The sequence below is a fragment of the Echinococcus granulosus genome, assembly GCF_000524195.1.
Source record: "Echinococcus granulosus chromosome Unknown EG_S00100, whole genome shotgun sequence".
Lineage (NCBI taxonomy): Eukaryota > Metazoa > Platyhelminthes > Cestoda > Cyclophyllidea > Taeniidae > Echinococcus > Echinococcus granulosus.
In genome coordinates, this window is record NW_020170480.1 from 153714 (window position 1) to 178194 (window position 24481).

General features: G+C 42.2%; 1 protein-coding gene across 1 annotated transcript; it reads right to left on the reverse strand. All coding sequences in view use genetic code 11, as the record gives it.

The window, feature by feature from the left end:
• Window positions 1-4580: 4580 nt before the first annotated feature.
• Window positions 4581-23946, reverse strand: EGR_08246 (Guanine nucleotide-binding protein G(q) subunit alpha; the record flags this gene model as incomplete). The annotated part of the gene is made up of 10 exons (XM_024497495.1): window positions 4581-4969; window positions 5386-5456; window positions 6741-6968; window positions 7002-7191; window positions 13126-13279; window positions 14685-14814; window positions 15640-15768; window positions 17667-17821; window positions 21325-21509; window positions 23829-23946. The coding sequence occupies 10 exons, from the start codon at window positions 23944-23946 to the stop codon at window positions 4581-4583; spliced, it is 1749 nt and encodes a 582-aa protein (XP_024348090.1).
• Window positions 23947-24481: the final 535 nt, after the last annotated feature.

A 24481-nucleotide genomic window follows, 5' to 3' on the forward strand; every position in this document is an offset into this window, starting at 1 on the left:
AGGAGGAGGAGGAAAAAATTTTGGGTTTGGAATTCACGAGGTGTTATTAACAAAAAAGTGTGGGAGGAGGAGGGAAAAAAGGACTTACAGCATGGAGTGATGCAGCAGCAATCACAGCAGCAGTCATCACAGCAGCAACAGCTGCAGCAGCAGCGACCACAACCCCTTCTCGGCATTTTTAATGTTTCTTGGCTTTGCTTTGTGCTTGGTGTCTCTCTTTCGATGTGTTTGACGAGACCTCGAGCACCTTTATATACCTACAGAAATGCGTAATTTCGTGAGTAAATTCCTCTCCTTTTTTTTTTAGTAATTCTTATATCATTTCATCGAGTTGCACAACCTCCACTATCCCTTCCTCCAGGCACCGTCTGATTGACTCGGTGAGGGGGGCTCTAATTGCCGTGAATCCAAATGACTTTTGTTTGGTAATAACCGTCTTATTAAGTGTCAATTAGGCGTCTCGTCTTCTTCGAGTGCAATAAAGCTGTTGCGGGTAGGGGTGATGTGTACGCAGGCTAAAGGACGGAATTTTTTTGTTTTTTTCTTGTTTGCTTTCCCTCTGAGCTAATCGGATGAGAATGGCGTGTGGTGAAGAGGCTATTGATCAAACTATACGGCTGTCCATTCGCCCACTCAGGTAGTCATCAATCCGGCTTAGGTGATAGTCGACTAGTTGCTTACCCACTGTTCCCGTTTTAATCATTTCATCCGTCCCTGGACCCACCCAATTATCCATCCGGTATCCATCCATCCAGCAACCATTTATCCATCCCACATCCAACCATCCATCTATCCATTCGGTTGCTTACCTATATCCCGTTCTTCCAAGTGGTACTTCACTACTCATGGATATTTTCTATGACTAATTGCTTTAGATGAATAGAAACAGAACAGAACAAAAATATTCGATCGGAAGGTGAAGAACTTAAAGAGAATGGTTGTCAATCTTCCCTAATTGACTTGTAATTGCTGAAGGATGAGGCATGGGAGTTGACGCTTTGGTAGCACAATGAATGAAGTACGAGACGGTAGGTGGAAAGATCACTTGGCCAGATTTCGACTAGTCCATGCAACCTCAAAGGAGCATTTCGATCTCTTGTGTTTTCATCTTCTCCAAGACCCTTCCATCATCCAGTTTTCTTGTTCGTTAATCCAACAAGGCTTGCAGACCATTTGTAGATGGAACCTTAAAATAGGGAAGGATATTATTTAGCAAAAGGTCACCCTATGACATCGATATCGGGTCGCGCGCCTTCCTTGCATCGAGATTCACGCATCCACTTTTCAGTCCTTTCATCCGTTAATTCCCACCTGTTCTAGATGCTAAAAGTAGGGCGATGACTTGTTTTCCGAACCTCGTCTTTACTAAGTGATAATAGTGGCGCAAAGGAAGGCATTTTAGTTTGTCTTTCAGGTAAGTTTCATTACAGTTCAAAATCATTTAATTCATCGCCATAAAAACACGTTTGTAATCGTTCTTTACTTTTGGATGCATTCTTTTTTTCCCATCAGAACATCCACCATTTCATTTATCTACCTAATCACCCATCCACGTGGTAGTGTACTCGCCTAGTTGGTCGTCCCAAATCTACGTGTCCAATCCTGATGCTACCATCGCATTTCAAACCATGGTAATGCTAATCCAGGAAAAAATGTAATACTTTATTTTTTTTCTTCGAAATTTTCTAACCTGGGGCCTGCTATGAATGTTTGTCCGTACTACTCTGATCCGTCAATGTAACCACCAACCTTGAGCCCATTAATCCTCTACCTATGGGTCCGTCAAGCCCGTACCCATCCATCCATTCATCCACTCATTATTCCATCTCCTCGTCTGTGCATCAATCCATTTCAGATCCGTTTTTTATCCACTTCAAATCGAATAATCTATCCCACTCATTTCATTTGTACCAAGCTTTTTTATCAAGAAAAATAAAATGAAATTAATAAAGACCTTTTCATAAAAAAAGTGCATTTTTGAGGATTCGCCTACTAGAAGGGTGCTGCCCTTTCTGAAAAATTAAGACAAAAATGTGTAAATTGTTTATGTGGAATTAAAAAAAAATGTTTATCTGTTTTTAATTCACACACCGCGTTCTAACTGATGGAGGCAGGTGTCAATCACTACCGTGAAATTCGTAGTTAAAGCTGTGCATCTCTCGCCAAAAGCCTATAAAATCGTGTTAAATAATAAAAAATTCAAGTGTTTTTTTTACAAAAAAATGATTGTGTAGATTTTTTCATAAGGATTAACACCTTTCCTTTAAGTGGTATGAAAACCTATTCACACTGAACCTAAATACATTGATATAGGATGGTTGCTCGTGTCAAACCGGGATCGCCGAGTTTGTACTGCTGATATTGCACCTCATGGCACTTAACTCTCCCCATTGTCCTCTACCTACACACTTATGCAGAGTTATTTAAACCGTTAAAAGACTTCTCCGTGTGGCTTGACTAGCTTGTCTATCTTGTCTCCCAGAGGTCGTGAATGATCCTTTTCACCGTTTTAGGGTGATAGTTAACAGACTGTGCGTCGAGCATGCCTGTCAGGGCTACAGACCTGGAAAGACTGGTTGAATTAGCTGCTAACAGATGTACTAGGAGTTGCCCTTGTTGGCCCTCAAGAGTAACCATGAGAGAGCTGAGCTTTTACCAGCTTGATTTCTGCGTAGGCACGCATCCACTCACCACCAGCTTTGCCTGGCAACTTAACAAATGGCGTGTCCACTTTTGGATGGGCTCACCACAACATTAGGGTCGGTAGTCGATTACATCACAGACTTGCCGCTTAGTTCTACATGGGGTTCTGTCGGAAAAGTATTTCCAACGAAAAACACCAGCCAAATTATATAGCCCGGGTAGATATGTATCAGTTAAAAGATGGAATAATCGCATGAAGGTGGAATTCGACTCCCGATCGCACCGGAAACTCAAAATTCCCGATCTGACTCAAATACCTCTCCAATTTGCCCACCAATATGATTTCGATGACCGTTGCACTGTGAATTCCCGTAGATTAAACTATCAATAGGTGTAGTGTTTAAATTTTTCAAATGGTAAATGAAGTGGGTTCGCTCATCCCCGCTGTTAAGATATTCGCTTCGAATCGAGTCCCCCTCAGAATTAGTATCAACACAGAAGGAGGTTTCGTTCCCAGCCCAGGGAAGGACAAAAGAGAGGTGGAACTGGATAGCGAGGTGTGTTGCCAAGGCAGGCAAATCTGACCCCCGTTTTTGGGATTTAGTCAGCAAAGCACGTCTAGTTGGTTTATCAAAAATTGGCCAGCAGGTTATAAGTATCGTTACTTATATCCTTTGCAGTAGAAAGGATATCACCCACCTCGCAAAGCAATTCATTACATAGAAAAGAATGGGAATACTGTTTAAGAATAAATATATGATCCCTTTTCCTACCATAAGCAGGTCACAAGTTTGCTTGACGGTCCATTAAACAGTCCCCAACTGGAGAAGTTCTCAGGGGGCATTATGATGCATCTTCCCCTCATTTTCAAATTACGGAAAAAAATTGGCTAGCAAATTATTACCAACTACTCCTTTTAACAAAACTAGGGCAGACATCACAGATAAACTACAAACGATTTGAAAGCTTCGCTTGACAAAAGCGAGACTGAAACCGTTTAAGTTCAATGGCGGGCTACAAGCATTTCAAGGTCATGAGGGAGGTGGCCAATCACGTTGCTGCCACTAAAGGCATTGGACGCTAGCCACAACACCACCTAGAAGCCTAGTTTGATTACTCAGGAATAGGCTGAAAATAAGCCCCGGCTTTTTTAGAAATAGCCTTCACTCTCGCCTATTCACTTCACATTTTTTTAAAAGGACATTCTGACGTTGTTCCACAGCACCAAATGTGCTTCTAAAAGGTGAACACCAAGTTTTACCATGTAAAGCTCTCATATTCCAATTACATTATTGACAAACGTTTAAACATCTTTTTTGAAAAATGATTGGCACTTCATTCAAATGAGACTCGCAGACAGTGCTTGCAATCGAAACCCTTGAACAGACGTTAATAAACCAATCAGAAGAGGGGCAAAAATAAGGTTCCGCATTTGATTGGTCCGACTTACGGTCGATCTGAAATTTATGCACAGAACTCGTCTCAAATTTCTATTGAGCAAATTTTGATCGTTTGGTCGAGAATTATTAAATCGCCTATTCTGAACAAAGTTCTAGGTGTTAAAGGCCTCTTTTTTCAACTTTAACATTGAAACCATTTGCATGGGTCCAAGTACCCAAGGTCGGATTTTAACTACCTAAGATGGAATTTGCTTAAAAAAATAACACCTTGCTGCTTCGTCAGGTGGTTGAGTCGGCATTAGTAAAAGTTTGTTTTATACTTTGGAGAATACTTGCTTTGTGCAAAGCTTATCAGACAAATCGACCAATCAGCGAGGAAACTTGTCCAAACCCTCGCAATTGGTTGGCTATGTTCATAATATCGATTTATAACTTTTGCAGCATTCTGAAATAGGTTTTTAATCTGAGTCGGTTTTGTAGCAGGCATTAGACTTTCAAGGGGAACACGAAAGCAACCTTATTCCACCTTAGACTTATCTAAACCCAGTCACACATAAACGCGAAGAAGACGTGCACACGCACACACACACACAAACACGAGGCACCACAAATCCCAGTCTCCCCACGCGTTCCCACACGAATAGCCACGCGGGCACAGCCACGGACGCACGTGTGGCAATGATGAGCCAATAGGGGACTAGCGTGCGCCAACTGGACAGCTAGCCAAGAGGCGATCGATGCGATATGGTGCGGAGGTGTGTGCGTGCGCACACAAGATTTTGTAGGGCTTATTCGCAGTGGAACACGCGTCAGCGGCGGTAGCAGCAACATCAGCATCATGCCTCTTTTGCAGCGAATGCTGCTGCTGCTGCTGCTACCTCTGCCTTCATACAGCGTTGCTACTAAACCGACCCTGTCGTTAGGGTCTTCGATTAGCAAAAAAAATTGACATCCTAGATGGCAGCAGTCTCCCGATTGGAATGAGTTTAATAATACGTCAAAAAAGGGACACTCAAGGCCTAAAAACCATCCCTATTTTTAAGGTTCGGCAAGTCACCAAATGAGCTGTTGGGAGGTCTCATAAGTAGACTTTTTGGTGTCATGTGGTACCTGATTTGTCCAGTGGAAACACTTTGGGATGTAGAAGTCAGGCCGGGGCGAGACTTGCATCTTCAGTTGAATTTCGTCGTTAGCGTTGGTCACAACAATGGCGCCCAACGATACTAATCTAACTTGTCAATTCGAGCATCCACCTGTTCGGATGTCTTCTCTGCACGGGCGCCAAACGGCACGTTTAGACGCAAATCCTCTTCGAGGAGTCAGCAACGCTTCAGTTGCCCACCTGAAGGCGTTACTAGCAGACATGGCACTTGAGAAGTAGCTTTGACATGAACCAGAAGAAAGGAAAGAAGACTGGGAAGACAAAAAACAATGCTTTCGTAGTGAAAATTGTTGCATTCAAAGGTTTCAGAGGGGACAACATCGACTTCAAATGCTTGAAAGAATTCAAATATCGATTTCCACCTAGTGGAAGCCTCTTAAAGCTCTGTGGAAGCTGAAATCCCTTCTCTTCAACGGAAGGAACGATGTTGCGCTTGCGAAAAATCGGGAATTTGAGCCGGAAAAAAAACAATCCTAGATGTGCTTCCGCATATAATTCATCCATTCTCCACTACTTCAGAGGGGTGGAAAGCCCTCAGAGCTAAGAATTTAATGTAGATAACGGAGAGGTCTTCCTTCCATGCAATCTGCTTCGACCCTAGAATAGAAACACCTTCCAATTCCCTCAAGTAGTGCCACAGAGGTGCAGATAATTTGGATTATTTCGGGATTACAGGGCTGCTTCAGTTGATGGAAAACACCATGGTATTGATCCACCAGAACCCTTTCTCCTCCATTCTCCACATTATTTGGAAGCCACTCATTTTGGGGTTCGAGCACCCCCAAAGGTAGAGAGGACCCAAGTTCCAGAAAATCGATAATCCGAACCAATAAACAAGAACCACCCGCAAAAAGGCCTGAAGGGTGTCCAGTTATCTACGTTGACGTCAGGAGGGATCCAGATCCTTCAGTCCATCAATAAGTAGAAAGGAAAAAAAGTTTTGGCTGGAATATGATCTCAGTCGTATTCCGACCATTTGAGAGTATCGTGGATAGCTGGAGAGCAAAGTATCTGCGCCTCTGGACTGCTGCAAACACTCTTCAACGCCGTCCAGTCCTTCAGAAATAGTCAAATTTGGCAGTAAAAAAAATAGAATGATAGTAAAAGAAGAGGAGAAACTCACAGTAGCAAATTTATTACATGATATTGCCACCTAGACTGTCATCTTCAACAGCATCAGCAGCAGCAAGATAGAACAGATCAGATCAAATCGGATCAGCTCATCAAAACAAGAAAGGTTAGGGCTCAGTTGGGGTCATTCTTCAGGAGGTCACTGCAGACACGCACACTCACACACGGAGGCGTCTGTGGGGTTGGAGGGAGGGGAGGTGAGAACTTTCAAATTAAAAGAAAAAGGAAATAGAGAGATAGAGAAGATAAAGGAGAAAAAAATAATAAACCAGGGTACTTTTCGGGGTTGATCATCATCAGCATCACCACCAGCAACAGTGTCATCAAACGAAAAGAGATTGTGGCGTGTGTGTATGTGGGATTGCAACTTGTATGTGTTGCTCCTCGTTCTTCGTAATCCTCACCTGCTCTCGAACTCCTCGCGAACGAGTAAATACACACACTCACGCAGATAAGATGGTGGTAAGTGAAGTAGGGAGGATAGGAAGGTGGAGAGCAGAAAGAGAGGAGGAGAGACTGGTTGATTGATTAATTGTACAGAGCGGTTCGTGGCGTCTTTTGTGGATGGACAGGCGTATGGATGGACGAGTGGATGGGTAGGTAGGCAGGAGCACATGTATGTGTAAGGTCGGCTGAGGGAGGGGGGGGGGGGGGTGAGAGCGCACTAAACGAGGTTGTATTCCTTCAGGTTCAGCTGGAGAATGGTATCCTTTACAGCGGCGAAGACAAAGCGAATGTTCTCTGTGTCGGTGGCACAGGTGATGTGCGAGTAGATGACCTTCTCCGGGTCGGGGTTCAGCTCCACGAACATCTTCAAGATGAACTCGCGCGCTGCTTTAGCGTCTCTTTGAGGGCCTGTGCCATAAAAAACGCACATAGTTCTAGAAGCAATACATCTCTTAAAACCATAGAAGACTTTCCACGATAGCATCTATTCGGCAAGTAACGCGGTTATATGTTTTAAATGGTCTGGACCAGTCCCAACATTAGTACAAGGAGTATGCCTTGTGGAAGTCTATCAATGATGAATCTCCGGGATCCGAGTGGGTCTTCGACAGACTCCACCAATTGGATAAATCGACAACGACTAGTAGCCTCAACAGACCTAAAGCAATACGAGTAGTGGCGGAAGACAGTATCATGGAAGGTCTAGATCAGTCTAAATGGCAGTGACAATGCGAAGAAACCAGCCTCAATCTGGTACCAAGCTTCCTACCACGACAGGAGTAACCATCTGAGAATAAACTCATACGAAGGCAACACCGCCGAGGGCCTCGATTAGTTTCAACGACAGCACGATGAGGAGGAATAAAGAAATCAGCAAGCTTCTCCAGGATAAAAGTCTTGACATTTAACTGGCTTTAACCTCAAGAAATAGCCCTCCAATCTAATGATTAAATATCTCGCCAAAACTCAAATCCCCCCAAGGCAGTAATTATTATGGAAAAAACGATTCAGAATCTGGAAGCATGTCATGGACTACGACGAATTGATCACAACATTGGGATGATTTCACGAAGATCCACTGTGATCGATGCTTTTGAAGAGGGAGTCAGATAGACCTCAGATCACTTACAACACCAACACGATGGGAATTACTTGAGCAATAACTTCGCTGTTAACAAGAACCACCTTTAAGGGGAAAATGCACTTCGAAAATTGGGACGCACGGCCATCTTTACTGAAAGGTTATTAATGCAAAAAATTACCCGGTTAGTAACGATGACACTTCCCACCTCTTCAAGGAAGCATTCAAATTCCAAAGTTGTCCATGAGCTTCCATGGACTTTCAATGGAAGGCAAAGCTATCAATCTTCTTGCCTATTTCACGATGCAGATGCCCTTCAACAGTTACAAATTCAAATCCCAGGGGAGGTTTGACATTTACGAAGCAGTTTCAGAGCCGATTCACCCAAAAGGTTAATCGGATGATTCAATAGTGACATTTCGAAAGGCAAGGCACCTTTTGAAGTCCAAATAAAGGCAAAGAGACTCCGCACCTTAGTCATTCTAAGGAGATTGAACGTTTGGAGAAAAAAAAGTAGTAGTCGTCGTCGTAGAAGAAGAGTAAAACACCTGAACACAACCACGGGGCGTGGGGTGACCTGACAAGACCCTAGCAGCAAAAAAGGCAATCTCGCTTGCTTGCCTGCCTACCAACGGATAAAATTTATATGGCATACGACCTTGACCCGAACCGGCTAACACAGTCGAAATTGCTCTTGTCCATGCAATAGGCCCTGCTAAAAGAAAGGGAACGAAACTCCCTCTCCATGCACTCTTAGGCAAAAAAAATTGATAAGCCTTTCTCAGCTCAACTGAAATTTCAAAAAAAATTAAATGAATCATCTCAGTCTTTTCACATCACTTGTGCCCCGTCAAGCTAACCCACCTTCCCCCCCCCCCCCCCCAAGGTGGTTTGATTTTAAAGAAGGCTGAGGTCACACACCGTAAACTGTGTTAACGCCGGTCATCCGGTTCCCCTCCTCGAAAGTGAGGACAAACTTGAACACCGGCAGCCACTTTTACCGGTGAGATTTGTCATTTTGACGAAGGCCTTAGCATCACAAGCAGACGGAGGAGATCGATTTTGCATCCACTTACTCCACGTCTGGAAGTCAGTGCCGCCGTTTTCAGGAATAGGCTACTCGAACAAAATACTCGCCTTTCACAGACGAAGTTCAGAAGTTGGAATTGATCTTCTGAGGCATGGCAATAAAGTACTATGTGGACTACCAGCACCACTGGAATTATCCCACCCGAGGTCTGTGTGTGCGACGTGTGGTCTGGATTCGTTCACTGCCAACCGTGGTCACGCCAACACTGTGTGCTGTCAAGAAGTTAGTTGAATTGGCAACAATAAATAACAGCCTTTAGTTTGTGGGTAGTACATCTCCAAATAAACCACAGCACAACACAACCGTAAACACTTTCCACAATGTTTGAACGACTTCAAGGAGAGCTTTGAAATTTTTCCAACTAAGAGTAGAAGGAAGGATGAATAGAACAGAAACAAATGGGAATAGAATGAATGATGATGTCCTAATTTTCGTTGGAATATAATGCAACATTTCGTGGTCTACAACACCATTCCACAGCTGAATTGGCACCTTCTAAGATTTCAAACCACTAACACTGACTCGAAGCCATTCAACAAAGTTATGGGGATCTGGTTGTGTTGTAGAAAGAAAAAGTCCTTCAAACGTAAGCTTTGCTTTTCAAAGCTAACTGTTTCAAGAAAGCTTCAAAAATCCCAACGTTTGATTAGTCACTCGCCCTTGCGACTGTCTAGAGGTGCAGGAAAAGGTCAACTTCATCAAGATAAAAGAGAGCCATTTGCTTACTTCTTTGCATAAACAATGACGCACCGTTTATCCCCATCTTTAGAGCTCTCACTCGTTATTCACTCTGTGGAGTGCCCTCAGCAGTGGCTCACCCAAGAAGGCTTCAACAGAGAATATGTAAACACATATTTGAATATCCACTCTCCTTTTTGAAGTTTCAGTAGCAAGTTCTAGTGCTAGGAGAGCTGGAAATCAAATCAAATCGGCTAAATGAGTATCACTTACGTATAGATGCGTGATACAGCTCTGAGGCATACTGATTTGAAATGACATGGATGTATTCCAGAAGTTGGAGTAAAATGTCTCGGTGCCTACCCGAATCCACTAACAATGAACTAGAGTCACTTGACAAAGCCACATAATTTCGACAGTTGCAGATAGATATAATTGGGAATTCAATAGCCCCCCTTTCTCCTTCAGCTGAAGGATTCACGATTTTTTCGGTTCTCGTGGTCGCAGCTGTAATAAGCTAGATGTCCAATCAAGGGTGACTCTATGAGGGTAAATTTTAACACCGACGGAGTTGGACCTGTGTTTCCAGCACACACACATACACACACACATTCTCCGTCCCTGTCCACAACATCAAGTACATAACAATAACGCTATCCTTTCTTCTCTGGTGCAATTTACGTACATAATTCGTGGCCATCTAAACCGCAGGAATAACAACCCCTAATCTAAACAGAACTAATCACATGATACGGCTAGATACAATAAATTGCTCTCCCTTATCGTGATTTCGTGTGACAGTGGGAATGTTCCTGAAAGGCGTCTTAAGAAGTGTTCAAAACTCCACGGAATGAATGAATGAAACGTCTCTTTTATTTCGCACTTGCTAAAATATTGGCACCTCGTTTAATCCCGCAAATTTCGTAGACAATCCGAGTAAGTTCACTCAGTAGCCAATGAAATCTGGAGGTACTGCAGAGGTGCCGGAAGCTCAAACCTAGCTCCTCGAGATCGACCAAAAAAGCCGGTTCCTTCGAAACTCTACTAACAACTCGACGTCATATTTCAAACGCATCAGAATCCAGTGAGAGCTAAAGAAAGGAAGCGACAAGAGGCAACAATTAAATATTTGGTTTCAAAACAAGAAACTCGAAACCCAGCCAGACACAAATTCCAGCGTTTTATAAATACCCGAGGAAAGTTTCAACTAGCCAGCCAAATTGGGGCAAAAAACGGCTCTCTCCGGTGTTGACTAAATACCAGTCCAAAAATGAACACATTTCTTCTGTGTTCAATGTACCAGAGGGATAAAAACGAGGAGGCGAGAAAGAGCTGGGGGGTTTAATGGAATGTTGAATCATCCCACTGGTGGATTTAATATTCCTTCTGGATTTTGAAATCGCTTCAAAAGATAGACACAAAAATTTCAGAGGAACTGAAAATCCGTTTAAGCCAATCACCAGAACTGAAAGAACAAAAGTCGACAAGATTATGGAAAAATCACAGAAAATAGACCTTCAGTACGCACCGAAATGTGGGAAATAACGATACATCCAATCTTTTCTCTGAGTGTATCAAAATAAAGTAGAAAAGGATTCCAGTTAGCCGAGGTTCACCGAGAAGAAAAACACCATTGCCAATGAGCCCTAAGCCTAGTTCAACGAAATCTGGAACCCGTTCTTCAAATTAAACAACTGCAAAGCCTCTTTCTAAGCATTAATTCGTTGAAGGGTAGCTAAGAGTGGATAGAGAATGAGCCTGTGAGATGTGTATGATACGAGAAATACGAAAACGCAAAAGATGTTTGGAAAGGCGACGGGAAGAGGTGAAAAAGGGGAAGAACGGTGAGGTAGATGCTAGTGGTACCATCAACACAACACGGATGGAGAGCTAATATGGCTGGAAGTCGCAAAAAAAAACACAAAGGGAGACTGCTCTCCCCTGGAAAGTGGGCATCGAAGGTAGCAACCCCGCTTTGAGAACTCAAGTCACCAGAAAAAAAGTTAGTTTTTTGGAGCCTGGGAATGATCAACTTGCAGAAGATAAAAAGACAGAGCGAACTCGAGGAAAGATAACACCTGATGCTCGAGATCGTTAGCTGCTAGAGGTTAAGCCCTTTTGTTCTTGTCGACGTGAAGATATCCTGAGTTTCTGGTCTTTTGAGAATTACTACCGCTTATTCAACTAAACTAGATGATAATACGACGAAAATCGGTGTAGTTCTTGGCATTGCTTGGAACAATAACAAACGATGATTGATAGTTTGAAAAAAAGTTACTTTTCGCCCTAGTGGACGAGTGATTTTTTGGTTATACAAATGCGAGCTAGTCGACTAAGCACGGGAAAGACCGGAGATGAGACCAAGGGGGTGATGTTGATGAGCTAGAAATTGCTAAATGGTGGGAGGCAGGAAGTGAGGAAGCAGTGGATCCATCTATTCGCACCCCTTCCATCCATCCATCCATCAGTCCCCAAAGTACCTTATTATTCTGACGGTAAGAAAAGTCGACGTCTTATAAGGCCATAAGGACGAAGGTGAAAAACAATTATGCGTCCGGCACAATGGTTTGAGAGGCTAGATCCTCCATCAACTGATCAGAGAGGAAAGATGGGCCCCTACCACGCAACGATGTAAAGGAAATCAATCGAGTTGACTGGTTCAATGGAACAAAGTAGACCGACAACAAGTCTATATGTAGGGCCCTATTCAAAGAGTGAAGTGTCAATTTAAACTCCGACCACACATCCAAAAGGCAGCAAAGGGCGTAGAATGCCCAAGAGGCGTAAATAGCTAAGTGAGCAATGATGAGGTGAATGTTGTTAGTTCGCCAAAAATGCTTCAATACCCATTTGGAACATCTTCAAAGGAATTAGCTCACAGGAAAATTAATTTTTTTTCTTCAAATTTGCGTTCGACTATTTCAGGTCCTTGGATTTCCGGCACTACTAATATGCCATCCTGAGTGTTCAGGCTTATTTCAGAGATCATGACCCTCCAAAAACAAATGTGATTTCTTAAGGAAATCGGGAGTGATCCGGATTAGGAAAAAAGTACGGAAACATCGAGAGTAACTTTACAAGTAAATCGGTAAGAGGATTACTTTTAGGATACTTAATGGTAAGAGTTTACAAAAACAACATAAACGAGGATTCATAAAGTTACTGAATGACCTCCCTTTAAAAATGCAACTGAAAAGTTGCACAGAAATCAGGGAAAGGCCCAGCAGGAGCTAATTTTCTCATAAATCACATTAAGCAATTACCCAGGAAACATCGGAGAAATCAGAAAAAAGCTCATCGTTACTCATCCACCTACACCAATTTCTACGCACCCTAAAGGGCAGCCTAAAAAGGTGGAACTTTTTGACCTACAAGCGTTAGAGAATAGCAACAAATTTTGGCCGCAAAAAGGACGGAGCGACGCCCAAGGCTAAGGCTCCGTAAGAGGAAGCGAAGCAAAGAGACGGGGACAGGAGATGGTACGCAGACTAACCGTCATATTCGGGAAAGTAGTCAACGAGATGAGAGTAGAGAATCTTCTCCTCCAGCAGATCCTTCTTATTGAGAAAGAGAATGACTGAGGATTCCTGGAACCATGGGTAGGTGATGATTGTCCGAAAGAGGGCCTTACTTTCCTCCATTCGGTTCTGTAACAAAGAAACTTTCGATTGATCACTATCTTTTGTTCCGATATAAAAACCAATATTTTGGACATCTTGATAGCGTAAGAAGACATGACGGTTATCTACCCAAATATGACCATCACCAAATTGATATAGAGGGGAGAGGAAGAAGAAGCAGGGTTGACAATGTCTACCATGCCGTTCCGACGAAAAATATCTCAAGTGTCCGAAGTCAAAATAGTCGTTTGAGGCCCCAAGACAGTAAGACAACCCCTACCAACAGTACGGATGGGAATTCCAAAGGTGCCTGAGAATTGAGGAAATGTTAACTAGTTTATACTTGGGTCAAATATGCACTACTTCAGTACTTTTCTCTGCTTCGGCGGACAACTCGACTGATGACGGCCAAAAAGGCAATCAGCGACTAGCTTACATGAAGGTAAAGAAAGTCAAAAACGCTGTGCTCCTCTCCAAAGCCTAAGTTTGTTTTCAGCGACTGGAAAAAGGGGAAGGTATTATAAGCGCCTGGAAAGGAGGGAGAACGATCCGAAGTAGAAAGCATATTGAAGTCATACTGTTGCGAAATTTGCCTCCGCCTACACGAAAGCGCAAGAAAGCAGATGTGAAAAGATCCATTCAGAATGCCCAAAGTGAATGTAAGACATGCGGGGTTTCTACACCATATTGGAGGGGCTTTGCTTGTTTTACAAATAGGATAAAAGCAATCGAAAGAAGACAATCACCTTCGAACTGATTTAAACACCACGTCCTCGTAACCTTCAAAACTAAAATGCGGAGCATCTAATTATAGGCATCAGCAATCCGTCAAGAGCGACTCGTTTCAGATGCTAGGGAATCGACAAAAGTGGTTGACAAAGTACTCAAAGCTAAACGGCAAAGAATTGTACGGATTATTGATGTAAAGAAAATTATAAAATCGGTGCTCAACGGTTCTTGAAAGGCACCTCTCCGCAAGTAAATGAGAGGTAGACACATCTAAGTATGGGTTAGGTTTGAGTCGTGGTACATTAATTGCCGCTCCAAGGAAACAAGTTCTAATCACGGGGAATATAATAACTAATAATTAAAGTAGGCGAAACCGCAGGCTAATTAAAAAGTAACAAAAACGATATTAACGCATTCTCTAGAAATGTCACGCGTTTGTGACACGTGATCATGGTAACCGAGGTTGCACCTGACAGGAAATGTAGTAAGTTCGATAACGAAGAGCAAAAATTCACGCCTAAAAGTGGCCAAACGCCAAAATAACCGTTATTCTAATTAACAATGCGGCATTAAGCGCAACCGATTAAAAATGTGGATAGGGACAGCATCAGCCTGAAGCACGAAAAGCCCCACTTAGAAGTGACTAAAAAGTCCCCAAAAGTACTTGGACCAAGTGAAAGAAAATGCAAAACACAAGACTCACCTCATTGTCCGATTCAACAAGAACCTGGTCGTATTCGGAGAGAGCGACGAGGAACATGATTGAGGTGACGCTTTCGAAGCAGTGGATCCATTTTCGGCGCTCCGACCTCTGACCGCCTACGTCGACCATCCTGGTTGATACAAAAGGGCAAAAATTTACTTAGAAATCAGGGAGAGGAAATGTGGGCTAGAGGCAGAGGTTGACCAACTAATTTAGTTCCTTTAGTAGGGCTTTTTTCCTATTCATAAGCACTTGAAGTGGATTACGCCTCTTCCCATTTGTTGATTGAATGATAAGGAGAGCTCGAATAGAAGATTATGGTCGACCTCGCATCACGCAGTCGATCATGACATCGGAAACGCGTCCAGTGTTTGGCAAGAAAAAATAAAAGCATTAGTTCCAACGGTTAAGAATGCTTTTCACCGACCGAGCCTTCCATCCACCCAGTAATCTAAGAACACTAGATGGTTTATGGATAAATCGCGGCAGCTTGTTTTATTTACTTATCAGCTTTAAATGATGGTGTTCAGGGAGAATTTCGGCCGACGGATAACTTATGAAATTTTTTCGTGGGATCGTCAATCAACATTGACAATGACTGCCACCAGCAATCCAATTTGGTCACAACATCTACTTTCAACATGGAGGGCTTAGGCGCTACTTCGACTAGGTAAATTGGTAACTAATTTATGTCACCTTTTCGAAAAATAAGCGCCACAGCAGAGTACTTTCACCATGCAAGATTTGTTGTTCTGCATTTACACAGAACCGACAGATCAATGCGTTAGAAACTTTTACCCTCTAAGCGTTAATTTACTCCATGTAAACTCAGTGTGCCAGTGACCTGATTTTAATCAAAGTTGACCCACTATTCTATGTTCCGAACCGACATTTCACATTTTTGGACTGAGAGAATTTTAGACAAGGTGGAGAAAGAGGGAATGAGAAGACACACCGAAAGATGATAGAGTCCAAATCGAAGGGGTACTCGATGATGCCAGTGGTGGGGACACGCAAACGAAGGATGTCTTGCAGGGTGGGAAGGTAGTCACTGGCAGCTATGCGATCGATATTGTCCAAGTAGCTGGGCAAAGGGAGAAGGGGAATAAGGTAAGAAAGATTAATTAACCAATCAATTCGCACCACCAATTTCTCAGATTATTATCTATAAAATTCGAAAAGCACTGCTATTCCTATCACCGATATTAATTTTGGTGGCAAAGTAGTACTGGGTGGGGTTACATTTCCAACATCAGGGAGTAAACCGCTTGGTAAGGCATACCTCCTTCCGCCTCCCCAAAATAGAAATGAAATAAAATTCTTACAATGACAATGTCTCTGTTAATCCCACCTATTGTAAACAAATAAATTATAGGTGATGTTATTCAGAGCACCAGGCCTTGACCGAGTTAGTGTGTCTATTCGAGTTTGTCTAACCAGAGGATAGAGAAAATGCAAATAACATCTCCGATTCCAGAACCAACCAAAAATAGACTTACCGTGAATTGGGTACGATTGGATGACACTAAATCGGTTCGATAGCAAATCATTATTCATGCGACCAGGCTTTCAAAAATTTATCAGGGATTTCAACAAAGGTGTGTTTGGTATCAACCAAAAGGAGGGTACCGTTAAGGAAACGTGTGATAATGTGAGGGGGTAGAAACAGTTTCTCATATCTAGACAGGTGATATTCCGAGTAACTCGTCGACTGTATCGCCCTATTAATTTGGGCTCCGATTTTCGTGCAACTAAACTGCAAAGGTGATTTAAAAGTGCAGAACAAACTATTCCAGTAGACTGCCAGAAGTGAGAAAAACACTGCTTCCAAATAAGCTGCATTTCCAACTTTTTCTCACATGGTGGAACTGCAAGTTAGCAAAATAGGCCTCTGACTTGGTATTCGCGGCTTCATTAAATGACCTTGCTTCATGTAGAAGTCTACTGTTTGGAATCCAGAAAAGGATTACAAACATTACTCATTGGGCTACGGGAACCGATTGATCAGACACTTCCTAAATGGAAAATTAAAACGCCCGAACTCTTGTGCTACCAAGTAAAGCCAACTGCATTTGGAAAGTTACTGCTCTATCAAACACCTAAGCTGATTCAGTATATCAGCAAAACTACCTGATGAAATAACGAGGTGGATAAGGGCAACCCAAGGTTTGGGAAGATAGGAAATTTCCGACCAAGTCCAAGCGATCTCCGTCTCAGGTGATAGAGAGAAACAATTGCAAACGTAGACCTGGCAGTTCCATGGCGAAGCTACACTAAAGACACGACTACACGTGTCGTAATGCCAAAACGACGACCTTGTGGATGTAAAACAGACTCTTCTCACTAAATAGTGGGTATTTAGATGTCATTATCTAGAAAATCAATATCAAAATTTCATTTTCTAGTTCCTGGGACCCTACGACTTTCAAGTTATTGGTAAAACCACCTAGACTGGGTCAACCTCAACCTTCGAAATGGGTAGACTTAAAGATTTCGACATCGTGGTGGCTTATTTATAAAAGAGGCCTCATGCCTACAGAAACGCACTAAACGGTCGACTAAGGAGGATGAAAAAGACCCATCTTTCGGTTTTTTATATCCTACCCGAAGTACTGATCTTATCTGGACCAGAAAAGGCGGAAAAGGGGAAGAACACCAATTGGTCAACCCACTCTGACATCTTCTGATCACAAACGTGCACTCCAATTTCAAAAGATCCTAAAAATAGCAAAGCCCTCCTCAAATTTTAAATTAGATAAACTCCAGATCCGTCGAGGAATGTTATAAGAATTCCAAGTTACCAGAAACTTGTTAGATCGGCAAAACATTTCAAATTAGGTAAACTTACGTAAAAATGGAGGAAGAGGGTAGATACATCCTATGCATAAAAGTGGGATATTCGAAAAAGTCTGTTCTTCGAATTTCGTAAGGTTGATGGCATAAACATTGAATGGATGGGGTAAAAAGATAGGAACAGCTCACTATTTAGCAGAATCAGCAAGTTGATATTCGCGACGACGATCGTAGCATTCTTTGATACCCGGATCACTCCACAAAGATTTGATGGCCACAACGTGATCTGGATCCAGGGTGGTCACCGTCTCGTAGTCGATCTCGCGCGTCTGCTCTGCGTGCTCCTGCAATGAATGACCGAAACATGCTTAACCACTCAGTAGGTCAACCGAACATTCATTCTCCCATCCAATCATAAGTTCACCATCAATTCACCCGCATATCAAATCGTTTATAAAATTATCCATTCACTCACCCATCTACCAGCCCATCCATCCTCTTGCTCCTCTATTCAATCACTCACCCACCAATACCCTCAGCCTATTTATTTATCCGTAAAAATGCCATTGCATCTGGTTACGATGTTAATTCACCTCAATGACTAAATAAAAGATCTTTAATTAGTTTTCAAAATAATGTTAGAGAAACCAAGGGGTTGAAGCTATTGAATGATAAGGGAAAAGTGAGAAGCAAAGGCTTCAGCAACAGAGGCAGAAGCGTGGTTCTCCTGAATCAACTACATAGCCATCCAGACCTGATGCATTAGTTTGTGAATGGGAAAAGTAACTTTTCTATTTCTATCTCTGACCGTTTTAACCAAATTAGAGAAGGCTCAAGTCCAAATGGATAAGCTGACTAATGTGAAAATCATGTCAGCAGTAGTGACAAATTTAAATCAACCATGAAAACACAAAAAATATTAAACAACGGACGAAACGCGAAGAAAGAACACCTCGGATAGGTAGGTGGGTAAACGGGTAATCCAAGACAAAAGGAACGTGAAAGTTCTTATCGCAGTGACTCTCACTCGGTCAAACGATTGAGCAAAGAAGGAATTGGTAAGCGAAATCCGCTCGCAAGGTGGAACATCGTCACAACTTGAGTGGGACTTCTCACACAATGAAGTTTTTCAACAGAGGATTTGAAAACAGTCACATTGTAAAATGAGACCTTTACTGGTAGCGCTGTGAAAGAGGCTTTAAACTAAGGGGGAGGAGACTCTAAAGCTGGCGTGCCAAAAATTGGCCACCATGATGGAGAAACGGAAGCGTTACCAACGTGCCGATCCTAGCCACAACGGCTTCAGAGGCAACTGAGATGCTACAAAACTACACAATGGAGACCCGTAATAGGAAATAAAATCGATAATTGGATGAGAGAAAGGTGGAGATAATGAAGGAATGGACTTGAAACAACTTAGCAGGCGTTGGTGGTTAGTTATGTATGCAAATTAATACGCGAACAAAAGCACACACATACACAGACACAAACACATACGTGCATAAAGCCAAAAGCTTATGCACATACAAACACACTATATTACATGCATACATACGGGGAGGTAGAGAGGTTGGCAGAGAGAGGTAATATTGAACTGATGGTGACGAAGGCTTTGATGCATTTGACACGTTGACATTCGACGTTAGTGAGGAAAACGCGCTAGCCTCCATTCCAAATTGAACAAAACCATGAAGGCTTTAGTTGGGCCTTCAAAGAATAGTCGGCTAGAAATTTCTATTTCAAAATAGCGGAATTTCGAGAAATCAGGAGGAAAGAAAATACCTTACGAGATAACAATCTAGTTTGAGCCAACGCAAATGAACGCCAAGTGCGTAAGAGATTCAAAGGAAGTAACAGATCCTACATCTGTGAGTGTGAGACTCCTTCGAGTATCGTAATGACAAACCGCATTCACATTGTTGACTGCAAGTTCCATTGAGGAACAATTTTAAGGCATCAGCAAGGCGAATTTCCACCTGGCTAGAGAATGCGCCGCACGCGCAGTTCCTTTGATCACACAAATGAGGAATATTTAACCACGTGCCATGCGTGAGATATACAGGGGCCTAGATGATGGCAGCTATGTAATGGAGTGGAGAAGGCGCATCTATCGGGAAGTGCCAACAAATGACAGAAGTGGCGACGTATTTTAAACATGAATATTCCACACTCGAGGAAGAAGTACTCCTTTCAAATTCAAAACCAATAGTTCAACGCTCCCGCGAGTCTGATCCCTGCTAACTGACTTCAAAAGAACTGATTGGGCTGTTGAAGTGAAAGAACACGCACTCTACGACTCAACGACTTCATCCATTTGGGAAAACAAGGTCACGAACTTCAGAATTCAAATGCCAGCCCTCCTTTCCAATTTGAAATAGTTGCTTCGTATATTTAATATCCAGTATAATCACTGTCAATGACAAGAATGGGCTTGCCGACTTACTCAGGGAAACTCCTTCAAACTTGATGAGGATCTACGAACGACAATCCGCGTGTGTAATACGATTTGCTAAAAAAGAACTTTTAGTAAAAATACTGCAGGGATGACGAAAGAATTTATGGGGGGGGGGGAGAAGGGGGGATGAACCTCGCCCTTCAAAAGTGATTTACCAGCGATTAATCCACCCATCCCAAGAAGGGGTGTGCTTTCCACTCGGCCCATCTTACAGACGGCAGCCGATTCCAAGCATTTAATCAAATTAGTAAAGTATTTCAAGATCCCGTCTACATGAAAAGTTTCCGACCAATCAGTACAGTTTGAAAAGCAAATTAACACTTCTTTCATGAAAACCAGTAAAAACTTTTAAGGGAAATATTTGCAAGCTGCAGTAGCTCAAAGGAGCTAAAAGCACTCCTCTAAAAGATATTCCCTCGAGGGCAATTCCACATACACAAAGAGTACTTCATTAATTCAATCAACGGTTAAATTAGATGTGGTGCTGTTTACCAGAAGAGTAACAGGCAGGCAATACTAAATTCCACCATCTACTTGCAGAAGAGCCAACCCAAAGATTCCTCGTGGGAGATATTGCGTCAATTCAAAAGCCTGAAAAACAACCAATCAGCACCAACCGAGGATTTGGGAGATTGAAAAGTAACCACGAGACGAGGACCAACCAGTGAAAACTAACTCTCCAAATTAACGGAGAGATTTCGAGACAAACTAAGTGACCGATAAGGCGACGAAATCACAATTTAGACCGAGAAAAGTGGAGGGAAGAAGACAATGGAGAAACAGTTTGTCCGGTGTGTCATCGAGTACTTGACAAGTTTCATGCATTCAAAATTTCACAAAGTTTATTCTAGACTAAATCAACCAGATAGTCAGAAAGTGCTGTTTATCGAGAGGACTGAGTTCACAGAACACCGTAGATCCGGAGTCTTTTCATCAACCCTTCCATGCTTTCGGACAAAAGCAAGACCTTGAAGATTGAAAATGAATTGATACTGAGAAAAAAGGGAAGTTCCCCATTAATCCACGACCTCATAGGTCCTGAATCTTGACGTTTGGGAAAAAATTACCCCTAACCAGATCATCAGATCAGCCGCTCAACGAAACCGCAAGGGAATTGACACCTCAGGACTTCACGCGTGAAATAACCACTCGGCACAGTTCGATGGAAGTCAGTTAATAAACCATCGTGGATATTTCAACACATTTATCAACCATTCCGCATCCCTTGATCAACTCAGGCGCCCAGCAATCAATCCAAACCAACCAAACAAAATCGCAATTCACCGATTTCCTAGTTTTGGAAGCTTGAAACATTAAGAATACTCGAAACTAAAATGGTCGAATGTCCACCCAAAACTCACAACTTCCACCGGAACAAAAAAAGGATTTTACCCGGTTGATGGGGTTCTCGTAGGGTATCTTGAGGGTCTCCATGGCCCGAATAAGGGTGTACATGGCAAGATAGATGTTCTGATAAACCAGTTTGATCAGACTGCGTCTCTCCTCATCCGAGTAGCCCGAACCGTGAATAATACGCATCTGCTTGATGAAGGTGCTCTTTCCCGATTCGCCTGTGCCTACAAAAATAAAACGACAAAAATTGGATATTTACCTGCTTTTGTTTTCATCAACAAAGCCTTATTGTCCAGCGTAGACCTGATTTAACCTAGCCGGCCAAGTCTACTCACCTAATCAAGACGGAATATTACATATCGGATTTACCAGATACAGGACTTCTGACTCAATACAACTACTCGAGGTAGAATACCAATTTCCCTGCCTACTTATCTAATTCCACATTAACCATCAAGATTGGAGCTTAGCCTCACGTCACAACCCGAGAGCAGGTTAAACACAAATCCTATCCCGAAAACAGATAAGGTTCCCCCTCAACCCGATTATTGAATAGGAAAAGTAGATGATCCGACAAAACTAGCCATTCACGTAGTTCCAGAAGTCCACCAGTCCACTTAGTTTAGCTTATCAGATTCGAGGGGCATGAGACAATTCCCTACTTATTTACCGATTTCACCTAATTCTATACTGAGTGACCAGAGCTGTTTAACCTCGGATCAGAATTGCCTGATAGACGGAAATATGAACATGCTAAAACAGATTGGAGCACTAACTCGTTTTAAAATCACCCAATGTAGACCTTCAGATTCAATTTAACCATGTGATGAAACAGCTCTGTGCTTATTTATTGGACTTTGGTGACAGAGTAGAGTGGGTAAGTTTGCTGCCTCTTTCTCAATTCGGATGAAATGCTGAACTTGGGTCTTTCACCTACCGAATTCTGAAGGATAAACGATCCGATTCTACCCCTAGACGTGAACTTCAAATATAATCTATTTATTCATGGCCTAATACCTCAACCCTTCCGGTGTCTTCCGATCTAGTCTGCTAATATCAATCCTAGGAAAAAAACCATCCGACTCGCCCCATTTTGCTTATTTTAACCGCGTAGTCAACAAAAATAACCACCGATACTACGTGGCGGAAAATAGGAAATTCCATCAGTCTTGACTTTTCCTAGAAAAGACCAGGTGAATTCGAACAATCGAAAGCGAAAGATGCATTAGCCGATTCCATGCCTATTCGCTGACTTTGAATGCGGTCGACTGTAATATGGATGACCCCTTACGCTGAGTAAAATGCCAACCAAAATCCGGCAGTTTTCGAAATCGTTGCAGAACTGATTTAATCGGGTTTTCAAAGACCCGCACGTAGGATCAGGAATAAATCAAAACTGAGAGAGAAGCAGGCGAACAAAAACAAACCGAGAGTAAATTTAACAAAAAACAATTCCGAATCTGCTTGATATTTTGTAATGTAACCCATGTAAAACTGACGATGAAAGGTAACATTTTAATAAGAACAAGTTGGTGCAAAAAAGTCAACAAATTAATTTAATTGAGCAGAAGGAAAGGCCACGAACTGTTGCTATTACATTCGGGGAAAATGCAGCTTTGTCACTTTGATCTACTACACTTACCCACTTACTAGCCAAACGTCAATGGTCCATAAGCATAATGATAAGAAGCGCCCTTCTACCTGATGGTAAGCACTCTGTATTAAAAAAACGCAAATTTGAAGGTAACGAATGCCGGCAAAATTCGGTCCCACATAGTCAGTAACAATAGATTTTCCTCGCCCTGTACCCCACGGAAGCATAAAATCAGGACTGATTACTTGAAGTTTTCATAAACATTCCAACGAAAAAAGTCGCAAGTTGAACGGAATTGGCATTCACCAATGTCAAATTGGTCAAAAACGCGGTAAAAAGTGTACTCCAGTAATAAAAGAACGAGGTGGGCCTTTAAAAATGGGTACACCACGCAGCAATGAGTAAAAGTACGCAATTTTTAATTTTCAAGGTGCAGAAACGCAAACACTTTAGTCGATAATCGACTGCAGTACTTCAACAACCAGATCAGGCGGCACGCAAGATAGCTACAAATGGGCGGGCGTTCTAAAAATCCGCACGACAAAAAATGAAAACGACGACCAAAAATAAGGAAAAAGAGCCGTCCGAAAGTCCTCGAAAAGCAGTCCAATTTGCAAAAAAAAGACACCCTCTTAGAGGTCTCAAATAAATAAAATGTCCAGACATCCAAGCATAAACAAGCTTACAACGACGGAATGGGGGATCCTTCCATGAAAAAAGACTAGCACAATGAATGCGAGCGGCCCCCTTATAAGAAAATGTAAATAGAAGACAAGCAGTATAAAAATACGCTAAATTATATGCGACAGTAGGGATCCAAAACATCACGCAGAAAAACAGATGGACGATCAAAGAGCATGAAACCTACAGGCGCCCTCAGGGATAAAAAGGATGAAAGCGGACACATAAACGTAAAATTCCAATTAAAGCCAACAAACTGCAAACATACCAAGCAAGAGAAGTTTAAGCTCCCTTCGAGCATCCTTCTTGTCGCGCTTCAACTGCTTCTCGATTTCTTTATTAATTCTATTTTGCTCCTTATACTCTTCACTCCGACAGCAAGACATTGAGGCAAATTCAGCTTATAAAAAATTGTATTCAAGATGAAAATTTGACACAATGTGACGTATGAAACTATACAGCGTATTGCAGATCCTACGGTTTAATCCTGCTAACTGTCGAAGAAATCATGACCATCGAAGACTTCAAGAATGGCGCGGCCACCACATTTATACATTAAAAGAAGAAAATATTTGGTAAGTTTAAAGAATAAGTCGTTTGTTTTTAAAAAAATTTCCTGGTCTTTGTATATTGCAGTTAATATTTAGGTCATATATGGTTTTTTACGGTATAACTGGAATTTAGGTGTTGTGTCAAGCAATGTAATGTAACCCAAATCATTATAAAATGTTTTAGCACCATCTAGTAAATACATTAATATCATTTTGTAAAAAGAAACGCACGCAATTATTAAAATTAAAATGTTTGCGCAAGGTCACTTTTTGAGATATCGGTATGCGGCACTCTCTCCTGGACAGTGACTTAAGCTGCATTTTGCTCCAATAATTATTTACCCAGGGAAACAACTCATATGTTCTGCCA